This window comes from Rissa tridactyla, chromosome 14 (genome assembly GCF_028500815.1).
Source record: "Rissa tridactyla isolate bRisTri1 chromosome 14, bRisTri1.patW.cur.20221130, whole genome shotgun sequence".
Classification (NCBI taxonomy): domain Eukaryota; kingdom Metazoa; phylum Chordata; class Aves; order Charadriiformes; family Laridae; genus Rissa; species Rissa tridactyla.
The window spans coordinates 943,818-965,019 of record NC_071479.1 but is presented as its reverse complement, the minus strand read 5'-3'; the positions used below and the strand labels follow the sequence as shown (position 1 = coordinate 965,019).

General features: G+C 46.3%; 1 protein-coding gene across 7 annotated transcripts in view; it reads left to right on the top strand.

Annotated features, from left to right (window-relative positions):
- RAPGEF1 (Rap guanine nucleotide exchange factor 1) overlaps window positions 1–21,202 on the top strand; it is an 87,136-nt gene that overhangs the window by 43,826 nt on the left and 22,108 nt on the right. For 4 of the 7 annotated variants that reach the window (XM_054220379.1, XM_054220380.1, XM_054220376.1 and 1 more), the window contains 7 exons: window positions 3,345–3,433; window positions 3,827–3,979; window positions 5,431–5,554; window positions 6,779–6,962; window positions 7,458–7,973; window positions 14,531–14,733; window positions 17,202–17,360. In XM_054220379.1, the coding sequence (XP_054076354.1) occupies window positions 3,345–3,433; window positions 3,827–3,979; window positions 5,431–5,554; window positions 6,779–6,962; window positions 7,458–7,973; window positions 14,531–14,733; window positions 17,202–17,360 (1,428 nt within the window). The remainder of the gene's footprint in view (window positions 1–3,344; window positions 3,434–3,826; window positions 3,980–5,430; window positions 5,555–6,778; window positions 6,963–7,457; window positions 7,974–14,530; window positions 14,734–17,201; window positions 17,361–21,202) is intronic. The other 3 variants (XM_054220383.1, XM_054220382.1, XM_054220377.1) reach the window with 2 other exon arrangements.

Here is a 21,202-nt window from a genome sequence, read left to right as displayed (position 1 = left end):
TGCCCATCAGCAGGTCAGCATTTGGGAGCGGCGTGCACTCATCTGCACAGGGAGGAACGAGGTTTATTTTAGAAGGGCCAAGATCTGGAAGCAGAACTGAGAAGTTGGAGACTTCTCTGCTGTGGAGAGTCTTTTTTGTTTTTCTGGCAGATCACACCAGATCCACTTCCACATTTCAGTGCTTACTTCCCCCTTCGTTTTCAAAATTGAGCATAGAGGAGTCACTTGTTCACTTGTGTTACTTACTGGTTTGATCTCAGGTTTTAGCCTTGCTAGCATATATAAAAAGAAAAAAAAAAAAAATCCTTGTTTTGGTTATGTAACTTCTTAAAAATCCATCTCGTTTTGGAATTTCCAGCTTGCTGAAGTAGCATAAGTTTGTAGAGAGGCTTTAATTATCTCTAATTACTGCTGCAGGAATCTCTTTACTTGCTGATAAGGAATAGCATAATGTGCATCTGGCTCGGTTGCGTGCTGATTACCTCTCTGTGTACACTGAAGATCTTGGCTTGATTTTCAAATGATAGTTCTCACTTTGGGATTAGTAGAGAAGAGAAAAAGTTGGAGTCCAGGTGATCCTTTCACATATTGGCAATCATATGTTGTCTCGGTGTCTCTGGTGGGAGGTGTTTTGGGGTTTTTTTCACAGCCACAATGGTTTGAATCGTTCTAAAGATACTTTTGAGCCAAATCTGATTGTTTTTCTCCCCTGTTGTAGCCTACATTCCCATGTGGTGGACAAGGATGTGTCCGTTGCAACTGGCAAAATAGGAAAATCGAGCACTTCAGCCCCAAGTGTCAGGGGCTCATCAGCGCCGTGGTGGCACAGCTGCCACCACCATGGTCTGCAGCACTGGCCTTGGCTGGGTTTTAGGTGTGAAACATGCTGAAGAAAGGTGGGGAAAAGGAGACGTTACATTTTCCCTTCCATAGCCCGTTCAAGGAGGATGTTTAAGAAGTATTTTCGACATATATATATATATATTATATATATGACATTGGAACATACTGACTCTGGCCCAGGTTGCCCAGAGAGGTGATGGAGGCCCCACCTCTGGAGACACTCAGGGCAGGCTGGATGAGGCTCTGAGCAACCTGATCTAGTTAAAGATGTCCCTGCTGACTGCAGGGGGGTTGGGCTAAATGGCCTTTAGAGGCCCCTTCCAACCCAACACATTCTATTTTGGCTTTTGGTTTGAATGCCCATACATTTTATTTCCCTTATTGTGCTCTTAAGCATTGTGTGGAGTCAACTGTTCTTGCTGGCGAGTACCCGATAGCCCCGCGGCGTCTGACTCTGAGCCTGTTCCACTGCATGAGAGTCTCCAGAAACTTCTTCAGCGGTGGAAGCTTGTCCAGAAGGCAGGAAGGTGGCAATCCATGGTGTCATCACTCCTGACAGTGACTCAGCGTGGTGCCAGCTGCAGCCAGAAGAGTCAAATGGTGTCACTGTGTGATTTCCAAATCGTCTGATTTACAGAAAAGCCTTGTTTGGGGTTTGTAGGCTCCCAGGTCCTACGTTTGTTTTTCCTAGTGATGTTCTGTAAACTTTGTATGGGAATTTCTAAAGTCTAAAAGGAATAGCTAGTTTTTAATTAAAGATTGTTCATCCTGAAAGAGGGGATGAAACAGAGGAAAGTACATTTTTTTAAAAACAGTTTCTGTTGAGTAACTGGGGACACTCAGCAGAGAAGTCTGAGGTCAGCTCAGTGTCTGTGTTACCACCATAGTTCTTCTGTGATTGAAGGGCCTTAACCATCTTACTTTTCTGTATACTGTGAGATGTACACTGCTGCGGTGGAGCTGATAGACTGTCAAAAGCCCTGTCGGTCCGTTGCTCCTTCTCACAGAGTGTTTCCCCGTTGGGGGACGTGGCCCTCCTTGGAGGTGGGAGCTGGCGAGGCTGGTCAGCTGTGGTCACCTTGGTGCTGTGCTTTTTCTCATCAGGACACTTCTCAGAACACGCTGCTCCTCGCCAGGGCTCTTGTCCGTCTGTCCCAGCCAGCAGCATCTTCATAGCGTTAGCCCACATGGACATCTGTACACGTGCTGTTTGTGCTCTCTCTTCCTTCTCCACATGTGGGATTTTCCAGGACAACTTCTAGGAAGCTGAGTGTTTTGTCGTGTTTTTGGCTGACATGGTATAAATTATTTCTGAGCACACCAAGAATGTAAATAGAACATGGAAACCAGTACCAGCTGTGGTGGACACTTGGGCTGTGTTTGCTGTTGTTTGCACATCCAGTGCCGTAGCGTATTCCTCTTGTTGTGTGTGTGTGTTGACCCATGGAAGTTCAGCTAGAATATTTCTCTTCCTCGGAAGGATGATGACAACGACATTCCAGTTGCAGTTATTGCATTGAGAGAGCAATGGCAGTTGTTCCCAAGCTCAGCAGATGTGGACGTGAAGATGATACTGGAATGATGACTGTATTCGGGCTGCTTTAAAAAAAAGAAATTAAAATTGATCCCTTATAGTTTCCTTTGCATAATACGCTGGGAAGCCAATACTGTCGGGAAGCCATGCCAGTTTTCCAGCCTGCCTGGGAGAGGGCACGTGTTTGTATCTGTGAGCAGTAGATCTATTTGTCGGCCTCAAACATCCATAAAATGTTCTCTCCTTTCTGGCGTGAATGATTGTTGTTTTGACTGCTGGCAGACTTGTAGGGCAGGATTATCGTGCCCTTATCTCTTTATCCAGAGCCTTATCTGCCTATAACAGATACACTGCAGTAGTTCCTTGACTGATTGAGACTTCCATTGCTAATATGTTAAAAGATGGCTTCAGGGAAAGCAGGCCTTTTCATAAAGGTGTTCACTATTTAATTTGTTCTTGGGTATCTTACAGAAAGCTTGCTTTTTGAAACAAATTCATACTAGTTTATAAAATATAAAGCAATTATTTATTTTTCTTTTTTGCTGACTAGGTGAACTACTCTGTGTAAGACTTATATTTATGTACGTAAAGTCAATTTGCCATTATTCTAGGGTGATGTGGGGACTGGAACACATTTGTGACAATAGAGGAAAGAGGAAGCACAACAAAAAGGCACATATGTGGGTTTGTGCAGAATCCCCATAGGGCCAGGGTTTATGAACTTAACTCAAATATGGCTAAACTACTGCTGGCTGCAGCTGCTCCTTAGAAGCAGCGCTGCATCGTCGGCACAGCTCTGTACGAGATTTAAGCCCAGCTCAGCTCTCGCTGTGTCTGTGCCCTCATTAATCCATGACCTGGGTAACCGAGAGTTTCCTGCAGTACCATCCCTTTCTGTCCCTAGGATGTTTGAGCGCAGCATTCAGCAAATAACGATTATTCTCTTTTTCTTCTCTCCATCCATCAGGAGCTGGTCAGACTCACGATTGAAAAGCAGGAGCATCCCTCCCCCACAAGCCCAGTTAAACCCAGTTTACCAGCATGTAAATCTGACAGGTGGGTCACTGACAAGGAGTTTTTCTGCGTGCAGGACTAAACAGAAGGGATAATTTCTGACTGGTGATAGTTGAGTTAAAGCATTCAGTTATTCTTCACAGAGGGTAGCGTAATGTCTTTTATGTAGCCTCATCCACTGCAGTGGGATCACTTACAGAGAATTATATGCTGTGATCGGGAAGGTACCAAAATCTGGCAATGAAACATCACTTGGCCGTGACACGTGCACATGGTATTCTGCATATACATGGAATTCCACCTGCAGCTGCAAATTCCACCTTCTGCTGTAGGCGCCTCTCATATTGCATATGATTTAAAATATGTATTAATCTGTCAGCCTGCTACATTCCAGCTGTGTTTTATGGTCTACAATCTGTCTTTTGCTTGTTGCAGCCCATCAGAACTTCCCCTTACAGACCGAGAAATGGAGATCCTCAACAAAACAACTAACATGACTCAATCCAACGAGCTACTGACCGACTCCATGGATGAAGAAGTTGCACCGCCTAAACCCCCTCTGCCTAGCATTCGTGTGGCAGAAAACAGGTAATACTGGCCAACCAGCTGACTGAAAAATACCGGTGGCTCTTACCAGCTTCTTGTTTTTTGAACAGTCTTGGCAAAATGTGCACAAGAGAGGTCATGAGGAGGGTCAGTGATGCCTCTGAATTTACAGTTCTCCAGAGTAATTCTTCCCTGCTCCTGGACTCTTGTTTATGACTTTGTGTCCTCTCTGTCCTGTTTTGCGCAATACTCTTTACTATCTGTTTTTCCTTTCCCTCTTTTTATGTGAGGATAGAGCTGTGCCCTGAGATCCATATGTGAGAGGCATCCCATAAACGCATGAGAACCTTATTTAAAACTATGTGAATACCACACTGTACAGCAGCATCCTGTGCTGTTGTATCCAATGGGAGATGTTCTGTCCTGCAGATCCAGGTTGTTCTGTGTTGCTTATCAGCTTAAGAGTGAAAGGAGCCGATAGTGTGTGAAAAAAATCTTTTACTTGGTTGTTCTTACCCCATTCTACGAGTAACCACATGAAAGTTTCTATGTGCTATTTTGAGAAGGAAGAGAAAACCCCCAGTTTGCAGGTTTTTGGTCTGGGCGTATGATGTTTTTCTTCTCTTGTACTGGCGCTAATGAATGGCGTGAAAAATACGTGTCATGTGCTAATTTGAAAATGTGGCACCAAGAGCTGTGGCTGGCAAAAAGAATCACGTTTTTTATGAATTCTCACGGGTTATATAAAAATTTCCTGGTATATTCCAGGAACAGAATATGTGGGTTCTTGGGAACCTCGCAGGCTCAATGATTACCAGAATTATGTGTCATTAGAAGCAAAACCGAAAAGTACAGTACAGGGGTTAAAATCTCACTAGTTACTGCTAATGTGTGTATCTGAAAAAGATTCACGCCAAAACATGGGCCCTCACGGTACACACGGTGAGCGCAACACAGGCCATCTTCTTCCCTGAAGTTCACCAAGAGAGTTTTACTTTGAACTCTTACTTACTCTCTTACTTGAACCAAGAGAGTTCACCAAAAGAATTTTCCTTTCCTGTAAGTTTTTGAAACTTTGAATATTTTTCAAACCTGGAGGGTTTGAGGAGTAGGGACTTCTGTGAATGGAAACAATATTTGGGTCAACCAAAACATTTAATTTGGATTTTTACTGCTTTTATTAAGAAATAATTGCTGTGCTAATTACCTCCATTTAAAATAATTTTTAAAACAGCAGTTGTTTTTGTTGAGAAATACCAACTTTTTTCCAACCTTAAAAAATAAATCGCTGAACAGGACCTTACCTGTGAGGGTATTCTTAAATTAATATTTGTTAGTGGATACGCTTTGCTGAATAGCTTCTGGCCAGCTTTGGACCTGTCAGCTTTGAGCCTGGCAAGTCAAAGGCTTTCTGGAAAACAAGCTTGTGAAGGCTCTAAAAGTCTTTTTGCTGAGGGAGTAATGGAAGCCCTGATGCCTGTTGTGTCTTGCAGCCCTCCACCAGCGTTGCCCCCTAAAAAACGGCAGTCAGCACCTTCCCCAACCAGAGTGGCAGTTGTGGCCCCCATGAGCCGAGCCACCAGTGGGTCCAGTTTACCAGTTGGAATCAACAGACAGGTAACGGTGTAACCCCGTTGTGGAAGCCAAGGGAAACGTGCTGTGAGCTTTAGCAGAAGCTCAGAGAGGTGCCGTTCCCTGCACGCGGCTGCTCGTCCCAAACAGCCCCGTACGGGAGAGCTCTGGAGCGCGAGTTTTAGTGGCAGGAACATCAGTGTAATAAAGAATGTGAACAGATAATCAAACTTCGTTGCCTTGAGCTGTGGCAGAGTGTGAGGATGCGAGTGGTCGGATAGCTGGGGACGCAGAGGGGCTGGCTGAGCTTGCCGGGGTCTCAGCAGGGTTTACTTACAGGACAGGGAGCGTGTGGCACATTGAGATTAGAAACCCGTATTCATCCAGTCACAATTAAAACATCTTTTAATCCAAGTAGTAGTTTGAGCAGCTGCTCTGACCACTGCTGGTGCTTTGGGGAAATTGTTAAATTTTCTGGCAGAAAAATGGAAAACTTGGGACTGCACATGTTAATCATATTCCATCGCTTGTGCTAGCCTGGTGTTTATGAGATTGTAAATGGCTGGGTTTGCTTTACACATTCAGGAACTTACTAACTCAGCAGTGAGGACCTGAATCCTATTAAATAGCACCAACATCAAATCTTGTCCTCGTCCCCAAAGCCTCAGCTCTGGCTTGGGGAGCCTCTGCTGTCGGTTGGCTGACCCAGAAAAAGCCGTGGCAGTTCTTCAGTCACTAGTACAATCACATTTAGGTGGTTTTGCAGGAGAGGGAATACTTGAGGGGTTCACTTGCAGGTTGATAAGCGTGAGGTAATTTCCAAAATAGAAATGCAGTCACAGGCACAAAGTTGTGTCTCACTGTAGCATATTTCCCCTTTGCATGCACCTGAGCTAACCAAATGTTTGCTAGAGCCCCAGGTATTTGATCAGAAATCTTGCATTCTGGTTACCTAGTATCAGTGATCCGGCAAGCAGTCATCAGGTGTGTGTAACGGTGAGGAACATGGTCATCTTCTCAGCGTCTGTGAAGTCCACTGTGGGTCACAGCATGCCCTGCCTGGAAGCAAGAACACATAGAGCTCCCTGGCGTGGGCCCTTTACCAGATCACAGGTTTTCTGTGTTCCTGACGAGCTTTTCTAACCAGAGAGGGTGAGCAGCAGTGATCCTCTCCCCTCCTGGTTTTCTTAATGTGAGGTGTTTGCTCCTTGACCTCGTGCTTGCTAGCAAGCTGCCAAGAATGACAGTGATTTGGTTTTTTTGCTTAAGGATTTTGATGTTGACTGCTACGCCCAGAGAAGGTTGTCGGGGGGAAGCCACTCCTACGGGGGGGAATCTCCTCGCCTCTCGCCGTGCAGTAGCATCGGCAAACTCAGCAAGTCTGACGAGCAGCTCTCTTCCCTGGACCGCGACAGTGGTCAGTGCTCACGCAACACAAGCTGTGAAACGTTAGGTAAGCGGGGGGTTGTCCGGGGCCGCTAGAGGAGCCCCCTTCGCTCTCGTTTGGGAGCTGTCGTAGCTGTGATGCAGCAGTAAATGGATTGTGCTTGCAGCTGTCACCGTGTCGTTGCTGCAGGCGGTTGTGTGCAGAATTACATTCTGTCGGATAGGAAAAAGCCCGAGGGAATGTGTTCCCCTAGCTATAGATGATTGTGTTCAAAGTCAGTTCAGCTCTCAAGTGGAATGTTTTGTTGATTTCAGCCTTGTCTGCAGAAATGACAGTTCTGGTAGACTAAAGCGATGTTGTTTCTATGTACTAGGAAAGAAAAATATAAATGTGAAACATAAATAATCTCTGCAATGATCTACCTGCAGCAAGGAAGTACCACTCTGATTAAATGAACTGATTAATTAACTGATGGAATGGGAGGGGCAGAACTGACAAAAGGGCTAAACAGTAAAAGAAAGAAACTAATGCATCATTCTCCCGTCCCCTCTGTTTAACCAGATCAATCGGATCACTATGATCCGGATTACGAATTCCTGCAGCAGGACCTCTCAAATGCCGACCAGATCCCTCAGCAGGTGCCAGGTATCCTGAGCCCGTTGCCAGAGTCCTTGGGTGAGTCTGGCTCCCCTTTCCATGGACATGCTTTCCAGCTCCCGCAGGGCAGCTCTCCTCCGCTGGAATTCTGCAGCCTCTCGGGAGCAGCACAGCCGACAGAGACTCCTCCAGCTTTACCAGAAAAGAAGAGGAGGAGCGCAGCCTCTCAGACTTCAGATAACTCAGGCTGCAGGGTGTCCTACGAGAGGCACCCTTCCCAATACGATAACATCTCGGAGGATGACATGCAGAATGCAGTGTCTGTCCCATCAGTACCCTTCACGCCGTTTGCTGCTGTTTTGCCTTTCCAGCAAGGAAACTCTTCAGCACCCGTTGAATTCATTGCTGACTTTGCTGCTCCAGATTCTAACAGTGACCCAGAGAAGCCACCACCTCTGCCAGAGAAGAAAAACAAACACAGTAAGGAAGTTCTTGTGTTTGCGTTTTACTTTTACCTTTCCCTTTCCTTGCAGTTGCGCTTCTGATGACCACTAAGTAATGGTGAACCCAAGGTCATGCCTTTGCTTATGTGAGGCTGAGTTTCAAAATCAGTCAGTGTCAAAGGCATGGAAGGGAAGTGTCAGTCCTTTGATGGGCAGGGAGTGACTCTTGGAGCCAGGAACGACCCAGGCCCAGGGGAGCTGGCATCCCGCAGCATCTTCATTACTACAGTGAGACCATTTGACTTCTCTGTTTACCTGAGTGCGAATCTTTAAGGCACACTGCCCTACAGATCTTCCTGGTTTATCCTCCCCTTTAATGTCCATTCCTTCCCCCCGCCCCCATTTTATGAATGTTTTCCCACTGCAGAAAAGAATTGAGTACTCTCCAAGAGCTCGGAGAAAGGGCTGCTTTTCTGTCCAAAACCAAGCATTGCCAGAGCAGTTACTTGGCAATAGGAACATAGTCACCCACATAGCTGTGCAAGACAACACTATTAACCTAGTGTCCAGTACTGCTGTTTTGTCACAGATCTCGTTTCCTATGGATGCCTAAGAATTTCCCACGTCGTTAAAATGAGCAGCCTCTAAACGCGAAGGCTCGCCATCCCCAGCCAGACTCCTGGCACACCAGTACTGACTCTGACTCACGCTCACGACCTTCTTCTGATTTCCTGATTTTCTGTTCGTGGCTGAAAACATGTGAAACCTATTGCCAAAAAAGCAGCCATACCGATCCTCCAAGGAAGGCTGTGGACTACATAGTGAGATCCAGCAGATGTTAGCTTAACTAGTCGATGTTAGTTTACTAGTCACTGGCTCGCTTTGCAGTTGGATGTTGCATCTGGATCAACAGCGCTACGTTGTATGGCTGGCAGCCCCAGTAAAGAGCTGATTCAAAAATGCTGAGTTGACCTTCTGACTCATTTCTGTAGTTTATAGTCTCTTTTGCTGAGAATAAGGTGGAAGTGAGATCGGTGTGTCGTGCAGCAGGGTCGGTGTTCTGTCCGTTTCTGTGATAGTTCACTGTGCCAGCCAGGTGTTTTTTTAAAGTACATCATTGGCTGAAAGCATTGCCATTATCCCTACTTAAGTCCATATTGGTAACCCTCTGGGATTTTAATCAGACCACAAGGCTTGACCCACCTGAAAGTGGAGGTCTTGTAGTTCAGTGTGTCCCCATACGCAGGAAATCACTATTGTCCCTCTCCAGTAAGCACGCAGTTAAAAGATACTGAAAGCAGCTATAAAGGAGCTTAGATGTTTGTCTGTAGACACCAGAAAGGAAATACATGCTGGCACAGGGCATGTCCAGGGTTGGTTGTTACGGCTCGTGCTGTTCAAAATACTCTCTGGCAGTACCTGCTGCAAGGGGGGGTGGTACAGAGGCCCCTTACTGCAGGATCAGGTCCTTGTGGGCTCTGCATATTAATAACGAGGGCTGGCTCCAAGTGGTTTTACACCCTGAATGCTGGGATGGATGCAGGGAGATGCATCCCTGTACACGTAGGCAGCTTTAGCAGGGGGGGTCGCCTGCGTGAATCTTGGCTAAGAGCCAATCTGACAGTTGAAAGGGAGACCTGGGCTGTTTGCTTTTCTCTTTAAGCCTCACGTCTTTGTTTTCTGTTATCACGTGAGATGTCAAGGAATTACTTAAAAACAATTTTAAAAGCTATCTTCTCTTTTATTGCCTGTGCACACTTTTAACCTCAATACCAAGGCCTTGTATGTGAATTTTCTTTGATGTTAGAATAGAGTTAATTGTCATCTGTAATCTGGCACTATCAGAAGCTCTTGGAGTATTCATCAGATTGCATTGTTAGGGAAGGTAGAAGCTGCTATCTACTGTGTTGTCAGCTGTGATGGTTTGATAAAGCATCCTTGCTGCAAAGCTTGTATTAATATTTGTGCTAATTCCTTACTGCTGTGGATTTTTTAATTGCATTCAGGTGACACTGAGAACTCGTTTTAGATTTTCTTTACTCCATAGTATATCACACCGCAGATCTGTGGTTGTTAGTTTTACTTTTATTTTCAACATTAAAAGGGCAGTAAAACATTACTCAGGCTGTACGGTAGCACCCAGGATTTTTTTGCCTGGAGGCTGATGCATGTAGATATTCGTGTGTAATCCCATGCGTGAGGCATCTCTGCTTCCACAACACCAGCAAACTCCTGGGGTCCGGAGCTGATGCATGAACTCATTAAAAAGATCTAGAGGTCTCGCAGATGGGACTTGGTTGTAGTCCCTTCGTTGTGGGTCATCTTTTGGTGGCTGGTGGGAAATGTTGCAGCAGAGACTTTGGTCTTGTAATTGATAATATACAGCAAATCCAGCCTGAGTTAACCACGTGTGGTGGTGTGAGCTGTGCTCAGAGGGACCTCCAAGAGTTGACTTCTGTATAATTTAAACAGAGGAGTGATAAGCCTTTTAGTCTGGCATGAATTATTGTTATTTTACTGTGCTGTAAGAGTACGTCTTATTGTGCTAAGGGCAAATTACTCCAGACTCGTGCTCCAGCATCGTGCTCCTGCTGTACAAGACACAGACACGGAGCAGCTTCTGCCACGAAGAGCCCAGAGTCAGAAATAACAAGATCCTCCCCCCAAACAGCTTGGAAACTAGTGGTGAGGCACTTATTCATGTTTCCCTCCTGTCAGTGGGAACAAAATGCAGCCTGGTGCCCTGTAAGCAGCTGGTATTTAACCGCAGGAACCATGCTGAGGGCAGCCTGGGCTTCGCCAGCGGACAACGCCAGCTCTTTGAAAAACAGCTCTCCTCCCGGAGGTGACAGCAAAGACGGGCTTATTTGACCTTGACTTCTCCAGTGAGTTGATGTGCAGTATAGCTTAAGAATTTCCGTTATTTTGGCTCTTGCCCATGCACACGAATCTGTTGCACTTGTTGGGGGCCAGTTGTAACACAGGCTGCTGACACGGCGCCAGGAGCTGGGCTGGACCTTCAGTGAGCCTTCTGCACGGGACGCTGCTGTGCCTGACCTGTATTGCAGATGTGCCTTATTGCTGGGAAGCTTCTAGCAGTTCCCTGCAGACCCTGACAACTGCTGGTCCGAGGGTGTTTCCCTGCTAAGAGGTGGCTCGCTGCCGTCGCTCCTCTCCTGCAGCCGCTCTCCCCAGCTGAGCGCACCGGCCGCGCGGTGTGCTGGCTCGGGCATTGCCGGTGCGCCCCGAGCAGTAGCCGTGACTTCTACCATGTGGGAAGAACTGGTGTGTGCTAGAAATCCCGGGGCAGCTTCAGCTCCTTCAGAAATGATGGCCGAGGCACTGCAAGCAGATTGCTGGGAAGGTGTTCCTAGCCTCAGTCTCAAGCTTTTATTTTTTTAATTTCAAATATTTTCTGTCTGGGTTCAGAACTGACATAAGCTGGGCACGATGCTGTGACGGGAGAGGTGTCTCTCTCACGCCTGCCTCCTCTGCCTTCAGACTGTCGCTCCACCCTGGCTGCTCTCCGAGGAGGCTGCGGCCCTGTCTCTCCCTCTGCTCGGAGTCGTTGCAGGGCGTGCAGCCTGGTCTGAGCTGGTGATGTAATTTCCCATCTGCTTTTTAAATTTTCTGCCTTGTTGAAAACCACAGCAGAGAGGGAAGGGGATGGAGGGAGAGGGGGGAGAGAAGACCCTTTGCAAACAGCAGTCTCAGGAGTGGTCCTTGCTCCCTTTCTCTCTTGGGGTGCCCATTTTAATTTGTGCTCTGCAGTCTCTACTCCTGAGCCAGGTTTGTATTTCACCATCCCAACTGTTTTTCATTTCACCTAAAACCAGAGAAGATGACAAAATAGAGGCAGACGTGCTCCCCCGCCCTGGACTAGTTGTAACAAGCAAGGCAGGGGAGCTGCCATGGCGATGGGATGCATTAGCCTCATAAAGAGCTGAGATAAAAGAGCTCTTCATTATTCCCTTGCAGATTGAGTTAAGGCTCTCAACAGCATTCAGGCTTACTACCTTGAGTTAACAGTAATTTAATTTTACGGAAGTGTCTAATGTGATGCCCTTTGCGCCAACACTTCCCGAGCTGTAGTGTCACGCAGGCGTCTGAACCCAGGAACTCACAGCGTGACCCTAAGTGTTGTCTCCAGGTGTGGACAGTGAAGCACTGGGTTTGTAGGTAACTCCGCGTGGAGGGTTGCTCTGAATTAGAATGTCTGCTGTGTTATACCAGGACTGCCAAGCCTGGCTTCTTGGCTTTTGTCCTGCTCAGTTGATGAGCTCTCAAAATGCGGTCTTTTCCCTCGAGCTCTTGTCCTCTACACTTCTGCAAGGAGTCTTGAGCCTTAGTTCACTTTTGCTGCTAGAGAATTATCTTTCCTAAGCCTTCTTTGGATCTTATCTTCTAAAGTTGTAGTACGATACCAAGGCATTTTTCAGGGCACAGGTATTAATAGGAGTACCTTAGTCAACCAGATCACTGATATTTGAAAACAGTATTTTGGCAATTCTATCTTTTCTACATCGAGACTCCTTCACCATGATGTCAAATAAGAGAATATTGCCAGAATGTGCTTCTTTTTTCCCTGTTAGGCTGAAATTCACTTGCATGACCAGATTTGATCTTGGCTTTAACATGAGTTCAACAGCAGCAGATGATGGGCACAGACGCACACTGGCACGCGTGTGCTTGCAGTCTGAAACCTCTGTCGCACCCCCTTCCAGGAGGAGAGGTCCAAAGCAGCAAGGGTGGTGACTTACCTCTGTGAAGTGGTGCCGAGAAGGCAGGAGGGTGGCGGGGGGACGAAGAGGAGCAGGGCTGGGGTAGCCGGGGGTATTGGAGGTCAGAATTTCAGCAGCCTTGGCAGAGTGGTGCGGGAGCTGGCGGTGCTGCGGGACACGGACACGTTGTCCACTGGCAGCACCGTGTGGGGTCACAGGATGGGGACAGCAGCTGTTACCGGTGGGGGTTGAAATCCGTCAGCTGAGGTTTCCTGTGCTCTGACAGCCACAACCTTTTCTTCTTCTTATTTTTTAATTCTTTATTCTATTTTTTTGGAGGAGGGACATCATTCTGTGGGAAGGGGCAGCTGCGTTAGCTCCAATTCTAAACAGAGTTTAAAATATTAGAGGAAATCTGAAAAAAGGTGCAAAAGACAGGTGCGAAGCGACTCCTTCCTGCCAACACATTTGCACGGCTGCATCCTGTTTGACATCGGCTGGCCCGGGAGCTGCTTTGGCAGGTGAACAGAGGGCTTTGCCTTGCAGCTAGTGTGGGAACCGGCTTCACCATGTGCGAGTGCTGCATTGTGGTCGCTGTATTTATAGCTTTCACTGAAGTCGTCCATTCACTTCAGCTGTACGACTGAAATGCCAGCAGAAGCTGAATAATTGCCGCCTAATGACCAGATTTACAAAAACTGACAACTGCTTGTTTATCAGGAAGGCGGGAGCAATGATCACAGAGCATCTTGTACGTGACAGCCTTGGTTAGTCCTTTTTATGATGCTTAAATACATCTGTTGCTCCCGTTCCCAGGTATATAGAAGAGAGTTCTTTCTTTATTTTACATTTATTAAGTACACGTCTGATCCTTAATAATTCTGGGGTTTTGTAGTAATCTTTCTATGACACTGTGTGTCATTCTCCCCCTCCAACACTAAAATATTGCAGCAGTAACTAATCCCCTGTCAGAGCTGCATAGGCAGACCTACGTGGGCCTTTCCATAGATTTTGGAAGGATATTGTACAGATGGAAGAGTCCTCTAAAGGAGATTGGATGCCATTGAGCATTGCCATTGAAGCACATCTCAGAAATCCGTTTGAATCAGTTGGATTCAAGAATTGGAGATGACAAGATGCTTTTAGAAAGAGATGGTAGCAAAGGGTGTTGGATTTGAGCTAGGGAGGTAGGAAGGCATTCAGTGGCATTTTTAAAAGCTAAGTCTCTTGTGCCAGCATTGGCAGTGGCATATAAATAGCTGAGGGAGAGGTACACCCAGTCTCACAGGTAGGTGTTCTCCGATAACACTTTTATCAGCTTGCTAGAATGGAGAAAAGCTGTAAGCCTCCTTGTTCTCAAAATCTTGCTGACTACAGATATGAGATTTATTATAGGCACAGGATTTATTATAGATGTATTGTCAAGGTTGCATCTTTGTGCAAGATGATTTGTGGCTCCTAGAAAGCAGACTGAAGTTATTCTGTTTCTTTTGGTGACTTTGGGCATTAGCTGTTGAGGAATACTCTCAAAATTGCCATGGACTACGTGAGGACGGGATTTGGGCTAAGCGGCAGTGAATCAGCCTTCTCCAGTAGCTGTTTGGAGATCTCACTGGTTTGAGCAAAACTCTTGCCAGATACCTCTGTGGCCTGTGGTTGGTTGTCGTGCGCTGGTTTGGAGGACGGGATATTCAGATCCTTTCCTGCAAGGAGGATGGCAGCTGACTGTGTTACCTGCCAGCCTGCTGCTCCCGGCCTGCCGCAAAGCCCGAGTAAGAGTGGCATGGCCTTACTGCTACTTTATTTAGAGAATGCCTGCTTGTTGCAGCTGCAGCCTGTGGACCAGCAGCAGTGATGTGACCTTTTTTTGCAGTGATGGCGTATATGCAGTTTGTAGAAGACTACTCAGAGCCGCAGCCGTCCATGTTCTACCAGACCCCTCAGAATGAGCACATCTACCAGCAGAAGAACAAGCACCTCATGGAAGTCTATGGGTTCAATGACCCCTTTATCAGCTTAGACCCCTCTCAAGATCTGGCACCTCCTCCTGCTCTCCCACCGAAACAGCGGCAGCTGGTGAGTGAGATCCGCGGTGCCCTCCCTGGCAGGGCCCACCACCCTCCCAGGAGCAGCTCTGCTCTCGCTACTCCTGTTTCTGACAGGCTGCGGTGGTGGGAGGATGTCTCGTTGGTGTTACCACATCGTGCTCCTTGTCATCTCGTTAACATGTTTTTAGGCATTTTGCATCATCTACTTTCAGCTCCTTTCTAACCCCACATTCAGACTGTTCCCCATAAGCACTGAAAGTCCTAAAATGCCCTAAAAATTAAACATTAGTCTTCCACATGGCGTGGCTGAATCCATGCCAGACTGCAGGCTTGTGTAACGACAGCTGCTTTGAAGATTTTGACACACGGGGCAATGCGATTTTCAGGAGATTGCTGCACTGTTGTACCCAGTGCTGTTTTGAAACTGGTGTCAAGGATGCCACTAATAATAACCGTTTAAACGTAATAACTGCTTTTATGGCTCAGTCTTCGCCAGAGACGCAGAACTTTGGTATAGCCATTAACTTGTGCGTGTTTTCTCCACGTTAGTCCCCTTGCGTGATTCAGGATTTTACCTGTTTTTTCAGTGCTCTGCTGGCCCTTCCAGCCTGCCACCACAAAAAGGCACATCCACAAGTGTATGTGTGCTGGGTTTAACAGTACAGCGAGTGTGATTTTCCATGTGGGGGATGAAATCCTGGCCGCAGTGATGGCAATAGCCTCAGTGGAGCTGGGATTTTGTAATATTTCTTTTTAAGGGTCCTCCTTTCTTTTAACTCTTTTTTTTTTTTTTTTTAAACTCCAGCCTTGGGGGTTTGTTTATATTAATTATCTGATTTGCTCTTTTTAAAAAAATGCATCTTTTGTGCTGTTGTAGTTAACTTAAGTTGGCCACGGCTTTAACAAAACAGGAGGAAATGTGGGAACAGAGCCACGGTCTTACCATCATGAGGGCGACTGTTGCAATATTTCTTCATGCTATCTGTGCTAAAGTTTGACTGTCCCTAGGGTGTTACTTTTTAATCAAATGGAAAAAGCAACCGAGAACTCTAATTTTGGGCTTTGCATTACTACATTCCTGTGATGCAGGTAGGAGTCCTAAAAAAATAAAGTAGCATTTCTGGCTAAGCTAAACTGAGCATTATGCATTATTGCTTTGTGGGATGAGACCTTAAACACCAGCATCCCGTCTGCTTTGCGGGGACACTGAAGCGTCTACAGGAGTCCTCTCTGAAGGATCAGGGAGTTCTCCAGAGTCTGTGGTCCCTTTGTCAGTGTGAGCCTTGCACTGACACGTGTACCTTGTAGTCCCTCGCCCTACTCTCTAGCGATGGTTTCCAGTGGTGACTTGGTCTACAAGGTCACGAGGGAGGTGTGTAACACACAGATTTACTGTAGCCGCTGTGCAGGAAGGAAATTCTGCTCCTTTTCTGAATTTGTGGGCTGAAGCAAAGCATTTCTTTGCCCTTTAATCATTATCTAGGCAGCCAAGTTGTCACTGGTTTGCCCACTAGGCATTTTTGTCATCTTACAAGCTGATGCCATCAAGGTGTTGCTTGCAGTTCCCCTGAAGTGAAGGTTTCTTCAAGTGCAGCCTCCCACCCTTACCTTCATCTCGCTGGTAGGGAGGTGGTGCAAGCAGACGATGGCTTATTCAGCAATCACCCTAAAAGCCACGAGACTCTTGTTCCTCTGCTCCTGCTGCCGTGAGAGTTTCTGAAACAGCAGATCACACGGGCATCAGCTGCTCTAGCAGTAGGCAAGTTTTGCTGGATGGACTCCTCTATAAAATAATAATTAGGAAGTCCTTTCTTGTGAGCTTTGGATCTTATTTATGAAACAGTTGTACATTATATTCACCAAGTCAGAGCTGAGAAAATCTAGATATACCTTAGCCTCCCTCATGCTCCTTACTATAGTGGGATTCAGGAGAAATTCCTTGATAGTATTTGTTACTTGCAGTGTAATATCTCCCTCTTGTGCAAGTGATATATCATTTTGGATTGGACTGAACAATGGCTGGACATCACCATTATCCCATGGCTCGGCAGTACCAGTGAGGGTCCATAGATCACACTGGAAAGACCAAGTTCCCAATCTGCAGGCTGCCACAAAAAAGTAGCAGCAAGAGGTGGCTGCTTAACAGCCAGTTTGGGCATCTGCCCCCCACACCACGGCGGAAAAAGGGCAGCGAGGAACAGCTTGCCTTTCGCCGCAGCAGCTGCCCAGGGGTGAACTGGAAGGGGGAGGCGAGACTTTATTTTTAAGGGATTTGTGAAACAAAGAAGGTTTGAACAGTGATTTTTGTCATGCCTCCTGAGCTCAAGAAAGGCATATTGGTGTGTCTGGCTTTGAGGAACTGTGTGAACAGCTGTTCGTTTAGCAAGCCATTATATGCATTGTTTTACAGTTGGCATTTCTTATCCTTTATTCATAGCCTTTTCTGTGCTCTCTTTCTTTGTGTCTTCTGTCTCTTGCTTTCTTCCCCCTCTTCAGCAGGCCTCCTATGCTGCCTCTTCTTTCTCTTCTGTCTCCTACTGTGTCCAGCAAACTAAAGTGCCCTTCACCCCCGAGGACACCGGTGCCACTCAGGGCCTCACTATGTCAGTCTCTAACTCCTTTCTCAGCCGGCACAGCTCCTTTCCTGTGCAGTCGGTGAGTTGCTCTCCGCACTTTAACACGTGTGTGTATTTGTGTCGGTGAAACGCTGGTGTGCCAATTCCGTGCTTACGTGGGTAAAGGTGAAGGTCCTTCTGGGGGCTTTTGAACCCGCGTAGTAATCAGCAGGGTGTGAAAAACTGTGTGTAAATCTTATTAAATGAGGCATGGGGGGGTTGTGGCTTTCATTACTTTATATACATGGCAGTATTGACATTTGCGGCGAGGAGAGCTGGCCTGTGTGCCCAGGCACACTCCGTTGACCTGCGTGTTCCCCAGGCTGCACGTTGGAGCTGCAAAGTCTTTTTGTTCCGTTGGCCAAGGTCAGCGATGTGGATGAGTTGATTAAAGGCTGCTGTGTGAGTCTGGCCTTTGGAGAAATAACAAGAAGCCATCCCCAAAATACATGGATTTAGTCAAACGTACGGAACAGTGGCTGCAGCTCCTTAATTATGTTTTTTTCTAGAAAATGGCCTCTGCCAGATCTTTCATCTCGTATTTGCTTGTCTGCTTCCCTTCACGTCTCCGTGGTCCCAAACAAGCTCAGTAAGCTTGTGTGATTTGCTGACAGATGAGCAGGGTTTGCTCTCCTACGGCACTTGTGAGCAGCCTGAAGAGAGAGCGGCAGGAGGAGCTGGGAATGCTTTAAATCAAAATAAGAATAATCCTAGAGCACTGTTAAATCTGCGATCAGCTGCTTAAATTAAATGGTAGTAATAACAAAGTGTTAATGTAATGAAATTAAATCTAACCGTGGGATTCCAACAGCTCATCAGTATGGGGCTCGTTTGCATGTAAAACTACGTGGTTATGCTCTGATTGCCGTGTGATGACAACTGAGAATAGGCTATTTTTTAACAGTGACCTGGATGTTTAGTAAATTAGACTTCTTCTGGAGAAGAAATTGTCAGACAAGACTTGAGAAAAATTTAGAAGTGTTCAATTAGTGTAATACTAAATATTTGAAAACGGTATCCTCCCACTGTGCCACTGCTATCTTCCCATTTCCACACTTACTCATTCTCTAAAAATTAGCGGTAATCATTGATCCGAAGAAGAAGAAAGTATTCAAGTACTTTACAAGTAGTGCTACTTCACAAGCAGTGAATTAAAGCTTTTGGCTTCCACTTGCGTGAGAGCGAGCAGCATCATAGTTCTGCTGCACAGATGAAAAGGTTACTGCTTGCATAAATTTGTGGTAAACAGTTCTAAAATTTGAAGTAATGCACAAGTTCTGAATTGTACAGCTCTCTTGTTTGACAGTGATCCTTGCAAGCAACTGTAAGACTTGGTAAAAGCACTTCACTATTTTTGTTTTAATTGGGAAGCTATAAATATGATACTATAATGTTCTAAAAATACGTGGGCACTTCTCATTTAAAAAAGCATCCTGGTTGGATTAAATGGTTACTACCTACTTAATTGTTCTGACCTGTTCTCATTTTGCTTTGGACTGTACTATTGTGAATATATTATTTTATGAAATGTTAAAACTTCATGCAAAAATCCTTACTTGTTCTTGCAAGGATTTGGTGAGGGGAAAATAAATGGCTGGAGCGTGAGGAACAATGAGAACAATTAGACAGTGCACAAAGGAAATAAACTGAGTTAAAAATGGTGATTTTTTCATTAATGCCTTTAAATTATGATAATCTGATACTTGCTCAATTCTCTAGCTGGTCTATTTTTTCACAGGCAAAAATGAGATTTTCGCTACGACAGTGCCTCTTTGTCTGCGAGCTGCAAAATACCAATGTCCTTACATGCATCATAGCTGACCGATGTAATACCATACCCGTGGTTTATCCCATTTTCCCTGTCCCTAATGAGACAGAGATGTGCAACAGCTGTCAAGGTTTGGATCGTTCCCAGGGTGACACCCTGCGTTTCAGCGCTGGGACGGACCAGGGTCTCCCGAGCAGTGGCTGGAAGGACCGTGAGGTTACACACGGGGGATGCCACAAGCTGCACCAGTAACACTTTAGGCACATGGCTCTGCTCCTCCTATTCTCATTCTTTATTTTTCCCCTCTCACCAGAGAAAGGCCACTCAAGTGAGCACTGTGGTGAACGATAAACATGTAAAAAAATAAGCAGTAGCTTTCCACCAGCCCCAGCAAGGGAGTTGGTGCGAGGGAGAGCACGCCTTTCGCATACCGGCCAGCTGGGGAGTTGGCCTCCTGTGTGCCCAATATCAGTGGTGATTATCAAATCTCTTAACCATTCTGGACAGGAAGCAAAAACCTCCCTAGATCACTACCAGGAAGCCAGCGCTGATAAACCAGCTGCTCTCCATTGACCCAACGTGAGGGATGCATTGCAGGTTTGCCGAGCGTAGCCAATTTTCAGAAAGTGCCCTGTGCTTTTTTCCTGCCCTGGAGTGGACAGCAGGAGTCAGTCCCAGAGGGAAGACCTGGCCTTGTACCCATCTGCTCACACGCAGCCGAGCCTACACCGTGTTTTGCGTGTTAGCCCATTAGCTCTGTGCTGCAGGTGAGGGACTAGTGCCTTACGACTGATTTCAGGGGCTTAGAAAGACAGTTTTCAGACAGTGTTTTGAAGCAAAAAGAGAGGTGAAGTTGTTCAGAACATCTTTATTCTCTTAATATACGAATTTCTTTTCTAGAACCCCGACTTCTTCCTTTCCGATCAGCACTGCAGTCGCTGCTGCAGTCCAGAAGCCGCTGCTGCTCTGTCAGCCCACTAATCACGTTTTTCCCTTCTTTGCAGGAAATTGTGTCAGAGGTAATAGCTTTTACTGGATAGAGGCAGATCTTGAGCAACTGGATCAAGCCTCATAGGTTTGGCAAGTTGAGCTTGTTTTTTACCCAGTCTGATTCGCGTCTGGCTTCTGTGCCAGGAAGGGTCGTGTTTGTAGCGTGGGCCGATACTGTCAGGATCTGCAGCATCGTGTTCCTCATCCCGTGCACAGCTCAGACGTTAAATCGCGCATTGGAGGGACAGCCGGACTGTACTGTCAAGAGTCATTTCAGGGATTCCCATCTCTTTTGCAAGTACTTTCTGTTGCTAGACGGTAGGAAAGGAGGTATGCGACAAGAAAGCATCCTCCTTGGTAATTGCTGGCAGTAGTTTTTCTCTAGCTGATCACTTCCCTCCTTCCTTCTTGTGAAGGCAGAGACACTGTCCTTCAGTTTCTCAACTCCTTGTGCTGCTTGACTGGAAGTGGGTGGGCAGGTATCCAAGCGGCAGGAATCAAATCTCATTACTTCCCGGCAGCTGGGGAACTCTGCGCTGATAGAGGGAATCAGTCCGGTGACAAGCTGTACTGCTGGCTTCCACAGGTTTTCCACCAAAGACTGTCAAAAGTCTTGCATTCCGTTACAGCTAGGAACATTTTCCTCACTGAAACAAGGAACGTGGTTGTTCTCCGAGGCATGTACATGCCACTGGTGGAAATTTGGCTGCATCCTCCACTATGGAGAAATAACGTGCCTTTCTCAAAAAGCTGTTTTTTCTTATGTTTTCTTTTTAATTAAGAAACATTTCCAGTAATTTTCCAGAAACCAAATTGGCTGTTGGATTCCAGCAGAAGGCGCGAGTGATTTCCTTATGAAAGCTCCAGCTCAGCGCTTCTGTTCTCACTTGTTCACACTCTTCTTGAGCAAATTGAGCAAGCACCCAGAAAATTCACAGCAACTGTTTTTCCTTCGTGTGCGTGCACTAACGTATGTTCAGGAAAAGGAGGGTCAGATAAGTGTTTAAAGATGCACGCAATGCAGACATGTGCTTCGCATGTTTTCCCCGCCTCAGTTGTGTTCAAGTAACTCGGTTCCAGTCTGCAACACACGCTCTGGTCCTCAGCAGGGACCGTGCTGGTTT